The sequence below is a fragment of the Gracilinanus agilis genome, chromosome 4 (assembly GCF_016433145.1).
Source record: "Gracilinanus agilis isolate LMUSP501 chromosome 4, AgileGrace, whole genome shotgun sequence".
Classification (NCBI taxonomy): Eukaryota; Metazoa; Chordata; class Mammalia; order Didelphimorphia; family Didelphidae; genus Gracilinanus; species Gracilinanus agilis.
The window spans coordinates 394,857,144-394,879,668 of NC_058133.1; the positions used below are offsets into that span (position 1 = coordinate 394,857,144).

Below are 22,525 nucleotides of genomic sequence, written 5' to 3' on the forward strand. Positions count from 1 at the left end.
AAAATGAATGGGATTGGGAGGGACTGTACTTACAGCATCTTGAAAACCAAACAGAACCACTTGGACTTGACTGATGCCGTGGCTATCGAAATCCAGCTCCAGCTTCAGCTTTGACAGTGTGGTGGCAATGATTTTTCGATCTGTTGATCTCACAAACTCTCTGAGGCTCGAAACTAAAGTTGTGATGTGTTCCCATCTTAGTTTGGGCTCCTCAGCTCCCTGGTGAAAAAATCCATTTGTCAGGTAAACAACTCATACCTGCAACATTTCTTTCTTTTTCTTTTTTTCCTTTTACCTTCTGTTTTAGAGTCAATATTAAATATTAGTTCCAAGGCAGAAGAGCAGTGAGGGTTAGGCAATGGGGGTTACACAGCTAGAAAGTGGCTCCAGACCTGGATCTCTATCCATTAAGCCACCTACCTGCCCTTGCAACATTTCCTTCATCCCACCAATGATTTTAGTCAGTGATGATTGCCGACAAAGATATTTTAACAGATTTCAAAAGCAAAATATAAAGTTTTTGACAAATTATCTCTAATCTTTTTTCCCTTTATGCTAAATGAGAAATGCTATTTCCATGAAATAAAAGCCTTATCCTTATCCTTTTCTATTTGTGACACACAAAACTCTAGAAAAGAAACTGTTGTTTAACATTAAAAAATAAGCAGGACCTTTCACTTAATTCATAGAATTTGAGAGTTGAAAGGGACTCCAGCTGGGCATGGCCAAATCCACAGTGAAAAGGAAATTTATTTGTTTATTTACAATATTTTATTATTTTCCCCCCAATTACACATAAAAACAATTTTTAAATTTTTTTCCCCCGAACTCTTAGTGTATGTCTCAGTATCAGGATTTTTGTTTGTTTGTTTGTTTACTTTTTTAAAAAAAACTCTTACATTCCCTCTTAGAATCAATACTATATATTGGATAGGCAATACGTGATAAGTGACTTCTCAAGAGTCACACAGCTAGGAAGTACCCCAGGGCAAACTTGAACCCAGGACCTCTAGGCTTGGCTTCTAATCCACTGAGTTACCCTGTTGTCCCCATTTTACAGTTGAGGGAACTGACACCAACAGAGGTTAAGTGACTTTCCCAGGGTCTCCCAGCTAGTGTTTTGAGCTACTCCAGGCCAAGCCCCTGACCTCTGTCTATTGAGCCATCTGACTATTATAACATGGTACAGATAAGTATATATAAGGTAGGGAATAAAAGAGGCAAAGGACAAATGGTAGAGAGAATGTTCTAGACCTAAAGAGGAAGGAAAAATTCTGTTTTGTGGGGATTAGAAATCATGAACAGCTCTCATTTTTCCTTTTTTTTTTTTTTAAACCCTTACCTTTTGTCTTAGAACCAATACTATGTACAGTACCAATACACAGTATTGGTTCTAAGACAGAAGAGTGGTAAGGGCTAGGCAATGGGGGGGTTAAGTGACTTGCCCAGAGTCACATAGCTAGGAAGTGTCTGAGGCCAGATTTGAATCCAGGACCTTCCATCTCTGGGTCTGGCTCACAATGCACCGAGTCACCTAGGTGCCCCCTCTCATTTCTTTCTAAAGGTACAGATTCATTATAATAAATCTGCAAATCACTGACAATTGAGATACATTCTCAAATTAGATTCTAGAGTTATACATTCTGAGAATTATTTGGAGATGTATACACACACACACACACACACACACACACACACACACACACCCTTTTTTTCCCTACATGCAAAGCTTTTCTCTAGGAATACTTGTAGCTATCAATAAAAAAATGTTTTTTTTTCTTTCATTTGCCTAATTTACAGTAAGACTGCAAAACCTATTTTTTTCTGAACCAAAACTAAACTGCAATTGGGTAGAAAAATAAACAAAATCATAAGAATGCAAAAAAAATGTAGTCAGGGGAAAACAAGTTAGCTATTCAGACATTTTATCTCCCTAAAAAATCTTCTGCCTGTTTGTGAAAAAAGTTTAGATAGCAAACTTTTTTGGCATTAGCTTTGTTTTTATAACAGAAAAACATGTTGCTTCTTGTCCCCGTACCAATGTCCTAAGAAGGAACATTTAGTGCTACAGTTTTTCTCTATATGGTATCATTTTAGCTCCCATTTATCTTGCTTATATAATATTGGCCCAAATTCATGTATCCCCCTGGATATTCCTTAATGTGTCTTGAAGAGAAGAGAGGCCTAACATAGTTTTATTAAGGGGAGAAGCTGATTCAATCAATGTCAGTGATATTTCACAGAATCATTAATAGTTGGCATTTTAATAAGCAAACACAATGTTCCTCTATAATGCTGTGGTATTTTTGAACCAGAAACCACACTACTCTATGGAGCAGAAAGAGCAAAAATATAGCCATCGACAATGTATTTATTAAAGGCCCATATGTGTGATGCCCCATGGTAGGTGCCAGAGTAAAAAAGAGCAGCTGAGTCACATTGTAATCCTAAAAATAAATCATAAATAAAAGCTACGGGTTGTCCTCATTAGGACATTCCAAGGCATCCGAGTTTTAGATCTAGCTGGTCAAGTCCCGGAACCCCTATTTGCCTCAGTTTCCCATCTATAAAAATGGGGACGTAGTAGAGAAAGAAATGGCAAACCACTCTAGGATCTCTGCCAAGAAAATCCCATGGACAATGCCTAGGGAGTCACAGTTGGGTCTGATTGCAAAAACAACGGATTCTCTTTCCTGATGGCTACTCATTCTCCAGGTGCCAGTCACACGACTTTATCCTTCCCTATTTCATTATCCCTAAAAGTGAAATTATAGTAACACTTGATTTGTAGGGTCACAGATTTGGGACTGGGAGAGAACTGGAACAATAACGGAACCCAGAGAAAAGGTGGAGGCTCAGGAGATTCAATGACTTGTCTAAGGTTGGCAAAGTCCTGAGCTAGAATTTGAACTCGTCTCTCGATTCCCAAGACTAGCTTTTCCTCTATTGTGCCTCTCACGCCAACTCCAGTAGTAAAAACTCAGTCTCTCTATCTTTGAAGAAAATTTGATTTAAGTCCATGTCTGCAGAATTAGGAAAGCGCACTGTGATAGGAATACTGGGACGGGGAAGGTCTTGATGTGGTTTTGTGCTTTGATAAGCTTAAAACTCTGTTCTCCCCCAAAGTATGAAGCTTAAGCTATCAAAGCTAAAACCGCATCGAGGGGCAGAGAGGTCTGGAGGTCCGGGGGTTCAGCAGTGGACTCGGGCAGTTCCTAGCCTCAGGGACTAGACTTTCCCTCTCTTCCACCAGAGAAGGGGCACTTAGTCCCAGGCTCTTGCGCAAGCCCGGTACGCTGGGTTGTGGGGCGGGATTAGCAGCGGGCTCCTGTGATTGGCGGGAAGAGGACGCTTATAAGGTGTTCCATGCAGGTAGAAATGGCGAGAATGGGGGTGGGACGGGAGAAGTGAGCTCAGCAGCTGGGAATAGGGAGACTGTTATCAGCAGTGCTTTAAAGCTGGCTCGGAGGAGTTATTTCATTTGAGTCTTGGAAGGTCGGTTCTGTGAGTATGACTCTGACGTCACACTGGGAGAGGACCAAGATGGCTTCGCTGGTGATGTCTTTGACTCCGGGAATAATTAGACTGAAGTGAGGCAGAATCGCACAGTTACCCACCTCGCGCTCTCTGCCAGTCATTGAAATCCAGCCACGAGACACAAGTCAAGCTGGCCGGTGATGGCCCCAGACACAGCGGGTGACCCTGGCTGGGGAAGCCCCCAGGGACTGGGCAGAGGGGGTGCCCTCTACAGTAATGGGGTAGCTCAGAAGGTGGGACTCTTCAGAGGGGAGAAATAATGAATTCTGTTTTGGGCATTTGGAGTTTTGAGATGCTTCTGGGATGTCTACTTATGTGTCCAATGTGGTAATGGTCAGTTGTGGCTGATGTAATAGATGACTCAGTGATGAAGGATGGGGCAGAGTAAAGAGAGCCCAGGAAAGAGCCCCAAAGAAGTCCCAAGTTACTATGTTATAGGGTTAAATGAACTTTTATGGGTTGGTCTTGAGAGATGGGCGCCATGAACAAAGGCTGCATCTGGGGAAAATAATTTAAAAATTAAACACCTCACTTTCAAATTTGTAGATCAAAAGAATGGAGGCTGATCTCTCCTGTGCTTATGTGTGAGGCATCTTGGAGTGGTCTAGCATGCTGGCCTGATATCATGAAGACCCCACTTCAAGTCCTGTCTCACATACCAGCCGTCCAACCCCTAGGCCCTTTGGACCACAGCCCCTTTTCTGTAAAGTGAGGAAATTAGTCCGGAGAAATCCTTCCTCATCTGTGGCTCTGCTCTCTGAGGTTTCAGTTCTCCACTATCACTTCAAGGGAAGGAGGAGGTGGGAAGGGGGCTGCTGCTGGATGAGGGAGGGCACGAGGACCAAGGAAGCAAGGAATTGGAAGATTGGAATCATGTGGACAAAGGTCTCCTGTCTGAGAGGTTTCTCCTTATATTTTTTCTGGTGTTTTTTTTTTAAAGGTCTTCTTTGTGGGGGGCAATGAGGAGGCTGCAGAGCACCAAGCCACAGGGCAGGAGTTGGGAGAGAGGGCACAGTGCTCTATACTGTAAAGTTAACAGCTGTTAAAAGTTAAAGCAAGTTGGTGATGGAATCTATTGCGCTCAAAGGAATAATAAACTAGAGGAATTCCAGGTGAACTGGAAAGACCTCTAGGAACTGATGCAGAGCGAAAGGAGCAGAGGCAGAAGAACATTGTACACAGAAACTGATATACTATGGTAAAATCCAAAGTAATGGACTTCTGTACTAGCAGCAATGCAATGACACAGGACAGTTCTGAGGGATTTATGGTAAAGACGCTACCCACATTCAGAGGAAGGACTGTAGGAGAGGAAACATATAAGAAAAACAATTGCTTGAACGCATGGGTTGAGGCGGACATGATTGGGGATATAGACTCGAAACTACCACACCAATGCAACTATCAACAATTTGGAAATAGGTCTTGAACAAGGACACATGATAAAACCAGTGGAGATGTGCATCGGCCATGGGTGGGGGGGAGAGTGGGGGGGGGTGAAGGGGAAAGGAGGAGCATGAATCATGTAACCATGTTAAAAACGAATATTAATAAATGTTTAAAAAAAAGTTAAAGCAAGAACTGACTCAGTTTCAGGCATGGCTGGGGAGGGTCTTGGATCATATCCCCTGAGGATAAGGGGAGACTATTATACAGTACTATATAACAATAAACAACGTACTTGATCATGACTATTTAATGTTAGTAACATCATACTATGTGTTTAATTTGTCAATTAAACTTTATTATACATATTTATGGACAAGAAAATCATGTTATAAAGGGGGTGAGCAGATTGTTGCTTTTATCTGAGGTTTCGGCCATTCATGGTAGGTCTTAGAACACTTCCCCACAGATAGTGGGGCCCTACTGTGGAGGACTTCTAATATCCCCTACAGTTCTACAGCTACAATACTAAACCCTTTATACATATTATTATCTCATTTGTTTCTCAGAACCATGCTGGGAAGTTTTTACTGTGATGATCCCTCCCTATTTTACGGAGCTGGAAGCATGACTTTCCAACTTCCATTTCTTTGTTTTCTTCAGTGGCTGTCTCCCAAGCTCTTACCCCACACTACAGCCTTTTTAGTTTGGTTCAAATCCTGCCTCAGGCACTGCCTAGCTGTGTGGCCCTCAGTAAGTCAACTTATTGCTATGTGCTTGCTTCCTCAGCAGTAAAATGAGAGGGTTAGACTCAGTGGCCTGCAGTACTTTTAAAATCTTAAGTCAGTGATCTTGTGAGTTTATTTTTATTTATAATAAGTGCAAATACTTGTCCAACTATCTGACTTTGCTACCAAAATTTTAAAATTGGGTCTAGAAATGATTTTTTTTACCTGAGCCAATGAGTCCATTAGATTTCTTGCAACTTTGTCTTGGTCTTCTGTTAATATCCTATGGAGAGTGGCTCTTCGTTCACTGTCTTTTCTCAGCATAAAGAATCCCGAATCTTTTTCTTCAGGGGAAGGGGGAGCACTGTGATCTTCAAAATTCTCATCTGGAATACTATAAAAATATACAAAAAACAATCTATAAAATCACTAAAATCTACATTTACTTACGAAACAAAGGCACAAATTTATACTTCCATTCTCTCTCTCTTTCCCAACCTCCTCCTCCCTCTTTCTCCTCTTCCTCTCTTCATCCCTCTCTCCTTCCTTCCTTCCTCTTCAGCCCCCTTCCCCTTACTTCTCTCTCTGTCTCTCTCTCCTCCATCCATTCCAAACAAGTAAAGTTTTTACCCCAGAAAGAGTGTCCGTATTCCTTTCCCATCTTTTTCTCCACAGGATTTGGCTCTTGTTTTGAAAGAGAAGGGATCCACTTTTAAATCTGTGTCAGGCGAAACGGAGCCATACTCACTGCTGCTGCTTGTATCTTCCACAAGCACAGGGACTGGCAAGGATATGCTCCTAAGATATTCTGTTCATAAAGGAGGGAAGAAAAAGCATAATTTTTAACAATTAGTTATTGAAGCCAACAATTCTTTGAAATGTTGAAAATAGGTTCTTTTGAGAATAAAAATCTTTATTTCTGAGCCTGTTATAATCAACAGCAATAATTGTCACCAGAAAGGGTTACACTTTAACTTTAAACACGGAGTGACTTTCAATTACTTTGAAAAAAAATATGTGGTCTAGTAGTCACCTAAATTACATCAGTATCTGTTAGTTTTATAGCAATACATATTTTGGGGGGCCAGCAGATTACTTTATAGTTGTTTTCAATATGCTAATATCCATTTTCTCATTATTATTAATAATAATAAAGGCAGAGGCAGCTAGTGACTCAATGGATAGAGCATCAGGCCTGGAGATAGGAGATCTTGGGTTCAAATCTGACCTCAGATACTTCTTGTCTATGTGACCTTAGGTAAGTCATTTAATTCCAATAGCCTGGCCCTTACCTCTCTTCTTCCTTGGAACTCTAATACTAAATATTGTTTCTAAGACAGAAGGTAAAAGTTTAAAAAAAAAAAAGGCAACATGTTATAATAGTTATCAATTAGCCTATGAGACTCAACTCGGCCTCTACTTTCCACAAGAAACTTTCCTTGACATCTCCATTTGCAGCTGCTACTGTCCACTTGGCATTTCAAATGATCCATATCGTATATTCTGTATGTATTTGGTGTACATATGCATGTTATCACTTGTGTTAGAATAAAAGCTTCTTGAGAAGAGGGATTATTTCACCTTTTGTCTCTATTCTTAGGGTTTAGCAAAGTCCTTTGCACATAGTAAGGTCTTAATAATTGCTGCTGACTGACTGACTTTACCTCAACCAAGAATTATAAATCAGGTGCCTGACTGTAATGGTAGGAGTTTCCCTCTGGGCATTTGCCACATGGATAAAATTCCAAGTCCACTCCAAAAGAAACTAGCTCACCTTCATAGCATTGTACGACCATCAGCATCTTGAGGGCAGGGATAGTTTTGTCACTTTTTCTAACCCCAGTGCTTAGCACAATGCCTGGCATAGAGTAGGTGCTTAATGAATGTTTCCTGATTGGACTGATTTTATTTGTAGGAACTCTGTGAAGAAGTTTAAGTATTATTAGCCCATTGTATAAATGAAAATAAGGAAGTAACTTGAAAAAGGCTAAATGATTGGCCCATGGTCATACTGTGAGTAAATAGCAAGCTGGAGGACTGGGTTTCCAAATCCAAATCCATTGCTTAATTCATGCTGCACCCCTTTTCAGACCACACTGCTGACTCATCTCCACAATATTTTCTGTAGGTTTCCCCCCTATCTCCTTCCCTCTGGGTACTCTCTTTCCTTTGTGTGCTTTTCAGCTCCCTTTTATGTTTTGACTTCCTTTATTAGAATGTAAACTTCTTGAGGGCAGGGATTGCTTTTCTCCTTCTATTTGTATTTATATTGCTAACCACAGATAATAATAATGACGATAATAATAATAGCTAGGATTTATATAACACCAACTATGTGCAAGACATTTGCTAAGCACTTTACAAATATTACCTCATTTGGTCTTCACAATTACTTTATAGTAGCTATAGTTGAGGAAACTGAGGCAAACTGTTAAATGACTTGCCCAGAGTTACATGGCTATTAAGTGTCTGAAGTAGATTTGAACTGAGATCTTCCTGACTCTAAGTCTAGTGCTCTAATCACTGTACCACCTAGCAGGCAAGTAGCAAATACTTAATAAAGCTGCTGACTGCTTTAGTTGAATGTAAAAATGGTGGAAACAGTAACTTTACTTTTACATGGAAACCTCTAATTGCACTTGATTTTTCTTGGTCTTGGGATGAACTATCAACAGCATTAGTCTTAGTGGAGGAAGAAATAGGTTAGTTAATATTAGGTGGAAAGAAGGCTGGGGTTGGATCCAAATGATCTACTCTCCATCTCCTAACATGATCTCAGATAAGTGACACCATTTCTCGGGGCTTCAGTTTCATTTTTAAGAAAATGAGGTTGGATTGGATGATCTCTATGGTCTACTCTTACTATAACTCCTATGATACCAATATGGGATCCTTTAAACAATGGACAACTGATATTAATCCAAGCTGATTATGTCATGTTTCATCCTGAGAAGATTAAAATTGATCTTGTATCATTTTCCCATTGATTTTATTTACAAGTAATCACTTTGGTCCTGTAACTGCAGAATCTAGCTGGCCTAAGCTTAGAAATCCAAATAGAATGCCAATGAACATAAGGGAGCTTGAGCCTAATATCTTTATGTCACCAGGCTATCCTTCAAGGAAGTCTGATTTGCTGTTCCAAAGTCTGGAATGCTATCTTGCTCCTGCACTCAAACAATGAGCACTTCTCAGTCCCATTAGAGAAGAAGGGGGGTCTGTTAATAGCCTCCCTTACCAAATTTCCAAACAATCATGTTGGTTCCTGCACCTCAGCTTTGCAACCAATCATTTTGTACTCAATCCCATGATGTCATCTACCCTATTCTGTTCTTTGTTCCGTACTTACCAAAACCTATAAAAGAGGGAGCTGTCTGTCTGCTTGGGGTCTTTGGCATGTATGCTCCTGATAATAAATGTTATATTGCTCAAAGATTTGGCTCAGCTTTACCCTTTTGTTCAAATTCAATGGAAACAATCTACAATGCTTATCAGTACTGAGTAAAGCATAGACTATTTAGCCCAGGTGTGTTCTATTTAAGATTGCTTCTGCTCACTCCTAGAATTTTAAGTATATTTTAAATAAAAAATAATGAGAATTGTAGATTGAATTTTTTTCACAATTACTCTTAGATGATAGGTTTTGAAATCCATATAGGGGTCTCAAAGAATCTTTAGTCTAATTGCCATTTTACAAATGAAGAAACTGAGGTAAAATGCTATGTTGAAGCTATACAAATAGTTACTGGTAGAGATGGGAGTGGAAGCTAAGTCTTCTGTCTCTTGTTCTAGCCTTCAGGAATAACACTCTCAGAAGTGAGAGAAGGGATATTTGATTAGGCCCCATAAAAAGTCAGTTTCACCTATTTACCCACACAATAATATAATAACCCAGTGAATAGGAGTAAACATGGGATAATCCAGGGCATGGATAATTTAAAAATTATTCTCAATTGACTTGCATTGTAACTTTATGGAGCATATTTGCCTTCCTTCTTGGACTAATTCTGAAAATTTATTTGTACTCTCTGAGCTCTGACCAATAGCAGCTGGAGTATGCAGTCCAAGAAAGGTGACAGAATACAATTTTTGGATTGAAAGTTTCCCTCAGAAAAGCTACAAAGTAGTTAGCTTTATACAAGGCAATACCAAGAAAGCTAAATGTATTCAAAGCCAAAATTTCAAAAAATATGGTTACCGGCTCACCACCAGGAAACAGCAATTGAAATCTAGTTAAGGCAGAAAAATTAAATGAGTGCCTAATGTGATTTACAGCTGTTTTGGCTACCATAATACAGAATAAAATCCTTTAAGCTAATTGATCAAGGGGGCTAGAGCTTGGTACACAACACATCAGACTTTGTTTCCCTCAAGCCCTGATATTAAAACAAACACAAATCCTTTATATATAGGTAAAGGTAAAAAAAAAATCAGTCTCACCATTTGATCCAGCTGAAAGAGCTGTGGAAAGAAATGTAAGCAGAGTCAGTATGTTCTCAACGTAAGTATGTTCTCATTCCTACCTAGGCAATAACCAAAAGTCAAAGCAGAGGATGAAGGTTCCTCTCAAAGGACAGTTTTTAAAATATGGACAAGAAGGTATGTATAATGTATAGGAATACATTTGTATGTTTTCAGATAAGATATATTTATTCTATATTTCCAGATAATATACATTATGTACTGTAACTTTTAGATAATTTATGTGTCATCTGTAAACATATATAAATAAACATAATATATAACATATCTTGAGAACTTTCAGAAAAATATAAATATATATTTTAGTTATGTTAAATATAATTACATATTATATATAAATAAGTATACTATATATGCACAAAATATATAATAAATATATATTTTCAGAAATCATTTCATGAAAAATATATATACTTTTCTGTTGTTCTGTCATTTTAGTCATGTCTTCATGACCACATCTGGAGTTTTCTTGGCAAAGATACTGGAGGAATTTACCATTTCCTTCTCCAGCTCATTTGACAGATGAGGAAACTTAGGCAAACTGGGTTAAGTGACTTAGCCAGGGTCACGTAGCTAGTAATTGTCCAAGGCCAGATTTGAACTCAAGAAGATGAGTCTTTCTGACTTCAGGCCTGGCACTTTATCCCTGTGCTATCTATCTGCCCATGTAGAGATACATTCACACCCATATATATCCTTAAATGAGTTCTGAAAATTGCTAATACAATAATAAAACTTTTCAGGAAAAAAAAATAAGAGAGAGAATGACATAGATTTTTGTGTCCTGCTCCAAAGGCCTTTATGATTCATGCCTAAGTATATGGAAGAAAAATTCATGTCTCCCCCACTCCCCTTTCCAGTTCCGGAAACATTCAAATCAATATTGCCATTTCTATTGGAAGGTACATGTCAATCTAGTCTCCTATAGTTCTACTCATCATCTTGTCCCAAGTGACTCCTGGTGTCTGCAAGACCAGCCTCTGATCCAGCCTGAGATCAAGTCTGTCCAAACAGGGAGACCCAGAAGAAGTGATGCCACAGAGGTGGGCGTAAGTTATGTATCAAGGAAGCTCTTGGGGTCTTTCTGGCCAAGCATAGAGAGTGAACAAATACACAAGGTGAGCAGAGAGCTTGGATTAGCTAGGGAAGAAGGTGTGTGACTTGGTGCCTTTTCTTTCTCTGACCCACTTTTTACTAGTTAATAAATCATTTTAAGTTAAAATACAGTCTCCAGAGCATTGCAATTTTAACAGTACTTTAACAAATTTTTGTATAACTGGAAGCCTATCGTTCATCTATTTTTATTAAAAAATCAGAGATGTCCTTGAAAGTGCCAAAGGTATTCTCTCATAGCTGAGGCTTAAAAAGATATGCTATTTATGGTACTCAACAACTACAAGAATATTTTAAAGTTCTATTTAGTGTAGTCTAGGTACCAGCTAAACAACAAAGAACTGAATCTCCTACCTTTTTCCAGGACTTGCAGCTACAGAATGTTAAGATATAGCCCCATCCTTTTTAGCTAAGATACTATAAAGAACAGACTCTCTAACTTCATCATCCCTAACTTCCAGTGAGAGCTGAGGACAGGTGAAACGGTGAAACTTATTCATTTATAATTTATCTGACTTTTTATTCAGCTGGGACTCATAAAATCATCTCTATTTCTTATTTTCCATTTTTTTTAAAAGGTCATGACTTTGATCTCACTCTGATCAGAAAAGAAGCTTTGACCTGCTCCATTCTGATGTTCATTTTTCCTTATGCAATCTGGTGGCTCCCCACTCCCAGGGACTCGCTATTCCAATGCCAAACAGTGTGACTCTCCAATTAGCTCTGCCTACAGAAGTTCAGGATTCCTTATCTTAGGAGATCTAAGAGTCATAGCCTCTGAGTATCTGGGATTCAGGTGTGGGCCACTATGCCTGCTGTCTTTCCCCTATTTTAATGCAGGCACATACCTGAGAGTTTAGGCTGTGTCTTCTTCTTTTTACTGGAAACTTTTAAGAACTCATCGTCGAGCAAATCATTGGCACAGGCTCTTTTGTCAGGATCTGGTTCAAAACAGTGCAATATGAAAGCCTTGGCCTCTGCTGACATAGACTCGGGGATCTCTGGGTGTATCTTGAACATTCCCACCTAAGAAAAACAGAAAATCAGTGGAATGACATCTTCTTACTTCTTATGCATACAACTTATTCATTAAATCCCCCTTACTACAGGATATCTTACTTTTAAAGATTAACAGAATTGGTGAATCTGGTAACAGATTCAGACATTTCAAAGTCATAAGTCAGTGCTCTCTGCCCATTACAATTTATTGTGAACATCAATAGATTCTGGCAAAATTCTCACAAATGAAATAGTTAAGATAGAATTTGTTAGTATTGATTAAGAACTGATATTTTATGTCCGTCACCTACTTTTTTCCATTTCACAACACTTGCCTTTTAACTTAACACAGAATTATGCTCTTTACCTTCAAAACTGTCCTGTTTATATCTGTGATTCCTTTTAAACTTCATTCTATTTTTTAAAAGTTTATTAATAGAGTTTATCCACAAGTATCCCATCCCCTCCCTGCTCTCCTTGCATTACAGAAGACATCATCTGGAAGACAAATGTGTTCATACAAATTAAGTGTCCCATATTTTAACTCACCTATTTAAAAAGAGAATTATTACCTTTATTTTATGTTAATTTGAATTTTTCCTATTATTTCTCCCATTATAAGCTTTGTTTTCATACTTTTGACCCAGGATACAATATTTTTAAAGTATCTCTAATGGGTTACAAATGAATTGCTTATATGTTTTCCACTTAAGGATATAAAAAAATGACAAGTTGGGAGGACTGAACCAAAACTGAATATAATTTATATGGTAGATAAAGCACTAAAAAGTGCTTGTCAACAAATTTTGCTGTCACTGGTAGAAGACATTAAAATGAAATATGTATTAACTTCTTTTTTTTACCTATTATTATGATTAGTTAATAGCATATAAGATTTTAGAGATTAATTTATGAAGTGATGGGAAGTTTTCTTACTCTTCCCAAAGTAGAGATATTGCAATTGTATTAGTTAGAGAATTTTGTACTTTTGACTTCATCTTCCAGAATTCTTTCCTCATCTCAAAATTCCCTTTCCCTTTTCATTTATTTGCATCTTTATGTTACTGTTTATATAATTCTGTAACTCCTCCCTCTCTTTCTCTTCTCTCACAACCGGGACTGGGTTAGCTAGCTTTTTACTTTAGTTATTATTAATAAACTTTATAAAATATAATACTTAGTTATTGTATATTAATTTTAATCTTTATATAATGAAGGTTTTATTTTATACCTATAAAAATATTAAAGCTCTTGGATGTCACAGGGAAGCAGGATGGTATATCTGAACAAATACTGATTTCTTAGGTTGAAAAACTGGTTTCCAGTCCTAGCTCTACCATTAATGTGCTTTGCACAAATCACTTACTCTCTAGGTCTCAGTCTTTTCATCTTCAAAATGTGGGCATAGGGACTCCAATAACTTAAATAAAAACACTAAAATAATGACAAACTCAAATGGATAGAAATGACTAATCATGGTTCAAGAGAAAAGAGAAAAAAATTTAGATCCTCTTGGCTGACAAATGGTAGATAAAAGGTGTAGAATGATGCATATACTGTGAGACATGGAAGCTTTGTTGGTTGAGTTTTGCTTTATTAATATGAGGAATTCAGTAGCAAGAAGGGCAGATATTAATATAATAAGAAATAACTGGGATGTTGAAAAAAGGAATAAGGAAAAGTTAAAGGGAGGAGGGGAATGGGAATATTTTACTAACACATCTCTAAGATTTTTTCTAGCTCCCAAAATCTGATTATAAAATTCTATAAGATATACTACCCTGTATGGTTTGACAAATTCAAAGATGACTAAAAATGAACATTAGATCAGATTAGGCCCCATTAATTACAACCAGGGGTAAAAGTCATATGATGTGGAAAAATACACATGAAAATTTTCCCAAATGGGATGGATTTCCCAGTGGAAAAAAAAATAGCATAACATCTATCAAAATTACCATTTCTATAAAAGAGAATAACAGTGCGATTTTTTTTAACCCTGGGGTCCATGTACTTAAGTAGCAAAAAATTACATACTTATTTCAATAATACTGATTTTAATACAATTAGATATACTTTTGGGGGTGGGGGTCCATAAACCTGATTAAGGGGAAATTATATATTTATTTAAATATAATCAGTTTCCTTTGTAATGCCATTTTCTTATGTACCTAAAAACATGATTCTGAGAATAGGCCTACAGGCTTCACCAAACTATCACCATGTTAGGAAAAAAAAAAAAAGGGTAAGAACTACTGACGGGGGGGGGGGGGGGGAGGCAGCTGGGTGGCTCAGTGGATAGAAAGCCTGGCCTAGAGATAGGAGGTCTTGGGTTCAAATCTAGCCTCAGACACTGCCTAGCTGTGTTACCTTGGCAAGCTACTTAGCCCCCATTGCCTAGCCCTTACTACTCTTCTGCCTTGGATGCAATACACAGTATTGAGTCTAAGAGAGAAGGCAAGGGTTTAAAAAAAAATAAAGAACTACAGACATGGTGGATCAAGTGTTAGCCATAGAGACAAGGAGCCCTGGGTTCTATATGATAATGACTAACTCATTTAATATCTTAGAGTGATAAATGTTTGTTAGACTATAGAAGAGTTGTAAATATATATCAGTGAAGAAAGTTTCCATTCTGGGAGGTCTCCCATGCTAATGAAATCACAGTCTGGGCACCTGCCACTCTCCCTACCCCACAGTCTCTATCCACCAAGACTAAAGTCCACCTTGGTAGAAGGCATAGTGGAACTTTGTGGCTGGGGAATTTTCCTCCCAATTTGTTTTATTTGTCAGCATGAAGAACACAGGAAGAGCTCCTCAGCACATTAGTTTCCAAAGACTCAAACAGGGATGGTGCTGGTGCTGGTGGTGCTTGTTAATATTGGGCTAACCAAGCCTCTTCTCTCGGGGTATGAAGGGACAAAGGAAATTTTGTGGGTCCAATAAATTTTCCCACTGCTGTGATAAGTTCTTGCATAACTTCCCTAAAGAGTTATTTCCTATGTCAGGCAGGATGTTGAAGGAGGAATAAGGGAACAGGAATTAAGGTTTATTGTATTACTATAATGATAATAATATTACTTTACAAAAAAAAACTGCCTTGAGACTACTAGTCAAGATAAATGATTACTTAAGCCAGGGAAGTAGGAGAAAATGCTGGTTATATTTATTTTATACCTGCAAATTTCCCAACGGGAAGTCTGGTGAAATATTTTTCATAGGCTAATAAGTTCTTTATGCTTATAGTCTTCAAGGATAATTTACAGATTCTTTGTTCCCCAAAGATCACAACTCACTTTCCTTGTTTCAAATGAATGTTATTCAAATAGCATTGCTAAAAAGGATGTGAAGGGCATATACATTTAATCCCTTTTCAGAATTGAGAAAACTAAAATATTGAAATAATAGTCAACATTTTGACATTTTTTCATATCAATCCTGCCAAACAGATAATAAAATGATGATTATGCCTGTTTTACAGATGAAATGACTGGGCTTCACAGAATTTTAAACCACTTTTTAGGGTGATGCAGAAAGTTGAAGGGAAAGGATTCAACTTAAGTCTTCAAACTCTAAAAATAGTGTTAAATCTCTTGACTTCAAAAGTAATAAATACACTTTCTAAAATATCATACTGCCTCTGGAATGCTTCAGAGCTTTGTTTAAGGGTACATGTACTGATATTAGCAGAAGGAATCACAGTTTTAAAATTGTATTACACACACACACACACACACACACACACACACACACACAATCTGTTTGCTAGATCTTCAAAAGGAACAAATCTCTCCAACAGGCTTCTAAGATATTGATTAGATGGTCAAAATGCTCTCTTTAGATTTTAGTTCAGAGAAAGTGAAAATGCTGCTCACTCCCAATTAACTGAACAGTCAGATAATGCAGATAATTTTAATAAGCTGAATGAAAAAGGCATTGAATTTAGACTCAAACCACCTGGATTTGAATTCTGGGTTTAAGAATCACTAGCAATATAAACCTAGGCAAGTCACCTAATCTCTTAGAGGTGCAGCTATTCAAAGTGACACAGTAAGTTGTGCTGGCAGGACTCAGAATTAGGAAGATTTCCCTTTCCAAAGGGGTATTATGACTTTGCAAATTAAAAAATTCAGTGTATGGATTAGTTATGATTATGGATTTCAGTGGTCATTATAGCCTCCTACAGAATAAAAGGAAGGGTAGAGGGAGCAGAAGAAATAGAAATTATGGTACTTGACTGCTTAGTGGAAACTATGGTAACAAGCTCTGACAAAGTCTGGCAACTTGAAAACAATTTACATGAGCTCCTATTTCTCTTTTGTTTTCCATAGATTTATTATAACCATACTATATATCTCATTTCACACAAATAATGAGAATCCAATAAATATATCCTTTCCCCAATATATGTCATCATACTAAGGTTTCATTATTTAAATCCAGGTTTGTTGCAACCAATATGATGTAGAAACATATATTTCCAAAATTTTCAATATCTCTGAGAAAAGTCTATAAAAGACACATATATACATACATTTAGTACTTAACCATCAATTTTTCTGCATGTCAGTTTAAATAAGTCATTATATGAAATATGGCATCAAAGAAAAATCTGACCTTGAACATAGCTGCTTGAGGTTCTCCTAATTCATAAAATGGTGGTTTTCCTGTGGCCATTTCGATGATCGTACAGCCCAAAGACCATATGTCTGCCGCTTTTCCATATCCTCTTGGTCCTTTATCTATTATTTCTGGTGCCATATATTGAAGTGTACCTGGAAATAGTTCAAATGTATTTTGTAATGAGTTTATTTTCCTAGTGATAAAGTAGTTTGTAAAATGTGCTTTGAGTTTTAGTTTCCACCTTTTCTGGTCTTTACCTTCTATAGAGAGAAAAAAAGGGTCTCATAAGATTTTTTTTTCTACTACAGTACATAGTAATTGCACTAAAATAGTACTATTTTTTAAAAATCATATTATAAAGGCAATAAAAATGGATGATCAACATTATTTGGTGACAAAGACATGCTTTCCTATTTCCCAGGCAGTGGCTAATGGGGCAACAAAATGTTAAGTGATTCTTCCCAAAGTCCAGCAAAATGTCAAAAGTATAATAAAGAAGAGAACTTGCAATTTATTTTCTTTTTTTTCCCCAAGTATCATGCTCCATAATAGTCCATTCAGATACTATGACAGGGAAAGACTTCTGAGACACTATGGTGAATTAATTTTAAATTCTGAATCTTTTGCTACATGAGCCATTTCAATACTTTGTTTCTTGACCAAAGTAAGGGCTTTTCATTATATGAATACGTGTCATCAACATCTTTTACAAATTACTCTTATATTATTACCCATTAATGTAAAAACAAACAAAAACACTTCTGCAAAGAATTGAAGTAATTTCTTTAAGTTTATACCTTTAAGACTCATGAATTAATTATTAATAAAATTAACAGCATCATGGAATAATCAAAACTCAACTACAATAGCAAATGTCACTTAGCCTTTTTATCCTACAAAACCCATTTTCAGGGAACTATTAATATTTAAGAACCAGATTTGTCTTTTTAAAATTTAAATGGATAAAAGACTAGGGAAAGGGGGGGCAGCAAGGTGACTCAGTGGATTGAGAGCCAGGTTTTGAGACAGGAGGTCCTGGGTTCAAATCTGTACAAATCACTTAATCCCCCGTTGTTTAACTCTTATTGCTCTTTTGCCTTGAAACCAATACATAGTATTGATTCTAAGACAGAAGGTAAGAGTTTTTTAAAAAACCAAACAAATACTTAACAACTAAGGAAAGAACTTGTATGATCTTTGACCCAAATTAGAGTCCTAACTTTCCCCCAAAATTCACATACATTTAATAGAAGACGGGCAAAATAAAACATTTCTTTCATTTCCTGCTAATGAAAAGAACCCAGATTATAGCCCTCTGGAATTATCTAGGTCTCTGTATTCAACCAGATGGTGCTACAGGGGACCTTACTCTCTTTTTTATTCTTTATAGATCTAAGACAGAATGAATGAGCTGGTATTAAACTGCATTAATGGTAAACAATTACTGTTTGTTAATTTGTCAGTAAACATGTATTATGTGCGCGTTGGGCCCCAGGCACTGGGCTAAGCAATAGAGAAAAAACTAAAGGTAAAAACAGTTCTTGGTCTCAAAGAACTTACAGTCTAAGAGGGGAGACACCAAGTAGAAATGTACAAACAAGATATAGATAAGAAAAATGGGAAATAATCATGAGAGGAAAGGCTCTGGAATCAAGGGAGAATGGGAAAGGCTTCCTGTAGATGAGATTTTCCCTGGGACTTCAAAGAAGTTAGTAAAGTCAGGAGAAAGAGATAAGGAGGGAGAGTATTGTAGAGTGGGAGGACAGCCAATGAAAATGTCAAGTGGGATGGAAAGACCTCCAGGAATTGATGCAGAGCGAAAGGAGCAGAGCCAGAAGAACACTGTACACAGAGACTGATATATACTATGGTAAAATTGAATGTAATGGACCTCTGTACCAGCAGCAATGCAATGACACAGGACAGTTCTGAGGGATTTATGGTAAAGACGCTGCCCACATTCAGAGGAAGAACTACAGGAGAAGAAACACATAAGAAAAACAACTGCTTGAACGCATGGGTTGGGGTGGACATGATTGGGGATGTAGACTCGAAACTACCACACCAATGCAGCTATCAACAATTTGGAAATAGGTCTTGATCAAGGACACATGACAAAACTAGTGGAAATGTGCATCGGCCATGGGTAGGGGAAGAGCGGGGGGGTGAAGGGGAAAGGAGGAGCATGAATCATGTAACCATGTTAAAAATGAATATTAATAAATGGTTTAAAAAAAAAGAAAATGTCAAGTGGGTGATGGAAGGTCTTGTCTGAGTAACAGCAAGGAAATCTGTGTAACCAGATTGGTTAATACTTAGGAGTAGGGTTAGTAGGGTTAGGGAATAAGGTGTAAGAACTGGAAAAATGGGGAGCAGGGGCGAGCTATGGAGGGCTTTGGCTAACAGAAGATATTCTATTTGATAAGGAGTCACTGGAGTAGGGAGGTGAGATGGTCAAACCTATGTTTAAGGAAGGGCACTTTGATGGCTGAGTGGATGATGGCCTGGAGTGGAGAGAGACTTGTGGCAGGAGAACCACCCAGGAAGCGATTGCAATAGTCCAGGGATGAAGGGATGAAGTCTTGAACTAGGGTGGTGGAAATGTCAGAGGAGAGAAGAAAGGGCAAAAAAGATGTGTCATGAAGAAAACCAACAGGTTTTGGCAACAAATTGAATATGAGGCATGAGGGAGAGAGGAGATAAGGATGATGCTTCAGTGACTCTGGGAAGATGGTGGTACCCTGGACAATAACAGGAAATTATGAAGAGGGGAAGAATTTTTTGGCAAAGATAATGAGTTTAATTTTAGACATGTTGAGTTTACGTTGTCTATACACAAAGAAGCAAAAGCCAGTCCTTGCCTTGGAGACGTTTACAGTCTACTGGAGGAGATGGCATACAAACAAATATATGTATAAAGTACTCAGAATGGTCTGACTTTAGTGGCTTCCATATGCAACTTTCTCTCTACTTCTTCTGGCAATTTGTGATATGAATTTGTAAATAATATTGCATTATCTTCCTTTATTGGTTATCTTATAACAATTTAAATGGTCTGCCATTCCCTATTGAATTTAACAGGGAGAGAAAGAGAGGCCAGTTGCCTAATGGCATGTTAGGCCTTAATGCCATTATCAGCACCCTGACCCCTGGACCTCATCTTTAATCTTTCAAAAATTCAGTGTTCTCTGTTTACTCAATAGTGATTGATCAGACTCTAGGAAACAACTATTCCTACAAGAATCTGACTGAGAAACTAGATGCCAACATAGTAATCTAGAACTGGCAAAAAGCCATTCCATTAAATATAACCCTTGTGTTCAATATTTAAGACATTCTTTATCAAGATATTTGGAGAATGGAATTATCAGAAGTTTTCTTGGAGAACATGGAAAAACTGAGCAAAGAGAGTTGGGTAATGTATCATGTAGTGACTATTTTATTTAGGCTTTCTGTTGTTGCTCAATCATTTTTCAGTCATGTCCAACTCTTCGTGATGCCATTTGGAGTTTTCTTGGCAAAGATACTGGAGTGGTTTGCTATTTCCTTTTCCAGATCATTTTATAGATGAAGACACTGAGGCAGACAGGTGAAGTGACTTATTCAAGTTCACATAGCTATTAAGTGTCTGAGACTGGATTTGAGCCCAGAGCACTATCCACTGTGGCACCTAATAACCCATTAGCAGCCAAAACTGCTAGCAGACTATTAACCCCAATACATATTTAATTAAAATAACTTGTTTTGCGGATGTTAAAGTACCAGCCTGAAAGCAACTATTAACTCCACTTTAGAACTTTATCAGTTACTTTATAATAATAATGTGGTAACCAGGTGGTGCAGTAGATAGAACACTGGGCTTGGAATCAAGAAGACTCATCTTCCCAAGTTCCAATCTAGCCTCAGACATTTACTAGCTGTGTGACCTTGGGCAAGTCACTCAACTCTGTCTGCATCAGTTTCCTCATCAGTCAAATGAGCTGGAGAAGGAAATGGCAAACCATTCCAGTATCTTTGCTAAGAAAACCCCTAAAAAGTGGTCATGAAGGGTCAGTCTGAAACAACTATAAACAAACATTAAGGCTTTGGTAGAGCCTAAAAATAAAAATGTACTATTTCTCCACTGTATTCTTTTCTAGGGTACAGAATGTTACTCTCAGTCTGGTACAGTGAGTGTCTCTCTAACTAAACAACAGTATATAAACTCTGGACCATTTAAAACTGTTCTTTTTTTCTAGATTTTTCAGACCACTCTCCTGCTTCTTTGCCATTAATTCTACAACCAATGTCGCACTGAAAAGTTTGAGATTTGGATTCAGAAACCTGGGCTTGAATCCTGCCCAGCTCTATCACTTATTGTTGTTCGGTTAGAGGGCAGGAACTGTATTTTGTATTTCTTTGTATTCCTAGTACAGTGTCTACTAGTAGGTGCTTAATAAAAATTTACTGACCCTAATTTATAAGATCGATTTCTCCCTGATGGGATTTAAGAAATTCTCTGATCTCTTGATGACTCTGGACCTTTCTTTTAAATCTGGTACAGAATATTTACAAACCATCTCTCAGGATGTTACTTTTGCAGGTAGGAAGAAAAAGAGAACAATCATTTAAGTAGCACTTCCTATGAACAAGGCATTATGCTAAGCACATTACAAATATTATATCATTTAGCTAATGCCACTCACATTATAAATGATTCTAATTATCTTCATTAACAGAGTGATAGTTTCTAACCTTGTCATCAGGTTCTAGGGAACCCCATTCAGGCTTGAGGTTGCTTATACCCTTCCTACAATCTTATTCTGGGAGAAAGTAATATAGTAGATGGCTCTTTACCCCTTGACTCAAAAATAGGGCAATATATTTCTATCCAGTGGGAAACAAAACAAACAAACAAAACAAAACAAAACATCACAGAATATCAAGTTGGGAAAGGACTTGTTTTGTCTAGCCCATACTTAAATGAGAAGTTCCAGGCCAATACATACTATAAGGCAGGGGTCAGCAACCTTTTTGGCTGTGAGAGCCATAAACACCACATTTTTTAAAATGTAATTTTGTGAGAGCCGTACAGTGCTCACAGTGCGGCTCCTGTAACAGCGCCTGAAAAAAAAATTAACTTCATGGCTCCTGCAGAAAGAGCCATATCTGGCCCTCAAAAGAGCCAGATATGGCTTGAGAGCCATACGTTGCCGACCCCTGCTATAAGGGATCATCCAACCTTGGAGATCTCTTCAATAAAGGAGATCTTATCAGCCATTTTACTATGGGGTAGCTCCGTTGGTTTTTTGTTGTGTGTTGTGTAGCTGTAACAAAAGCTATTTGTTAAAGGATTTTTTCCCCCTTGCATCAACCCTAAATTTTCTTTTTTGCAACTAACACCCATTGTTCTTAGTTTTCTCAGATAACCCCATTGGGGCCAAACAGAGATTCAGATATAAACTATCTTCCCTATGGCTGACTTGACTTTTGAGTACTTGAAGTCTTGACATCTGCTCTATGATCCTTCTTTTCTATACATTAAGAGACTCTAATTACTTCAATTAATCTTCATATGGAACTTAAGCCCCTTTACCACTTGCAATCGGAAGGAATACCAGACTACCTAATCCAAACTCCTTATTCAATAGATCAGAAAACTGAGGTCCAGAAAGCTT

At 37.7% G+C, this 22,525-nt stretch overlaps 1 protein-coding gene across 1 annotated transcript in view; it reads right to left on the reverse strand.

The window, feature by feature from the left end:
- Nucleotides 1–22,525, reverse strand: part of MAP3K5 (mitogen-activated protein kinase kinase kinase 5) — a 301,627-nt gene that overhangs the window by 36,087 nt on the left and 243,015 nt on the right. The window contains exons 19-24 of the mRNA XM_044677087.1: nt 16,863–17,020; nt 12,095–12,272; nt 10,092–10,112; nt 6,282–6,459; nt 5,877–6,045; nt 34–219 (exon numbers count right to left, since the gene is read on the reverse strand). Of these exons, the coding sequence (XP_044533022.1) occupies nt 34–219; nt 5,877–6,045; nt 6,282–6,459; nt 10,092–10,112; nt 12,095–12,272; nt 16,863–17,020 (890 nt within the window). The remainder of the gene's footprint in view (nt 1–33; nt 220–5,876; nt 6,046–6,281; nt 6,460–10,091; nt 10,113–12,094; nt 12,273–16,862; nt 17,021–22,525) is intronic.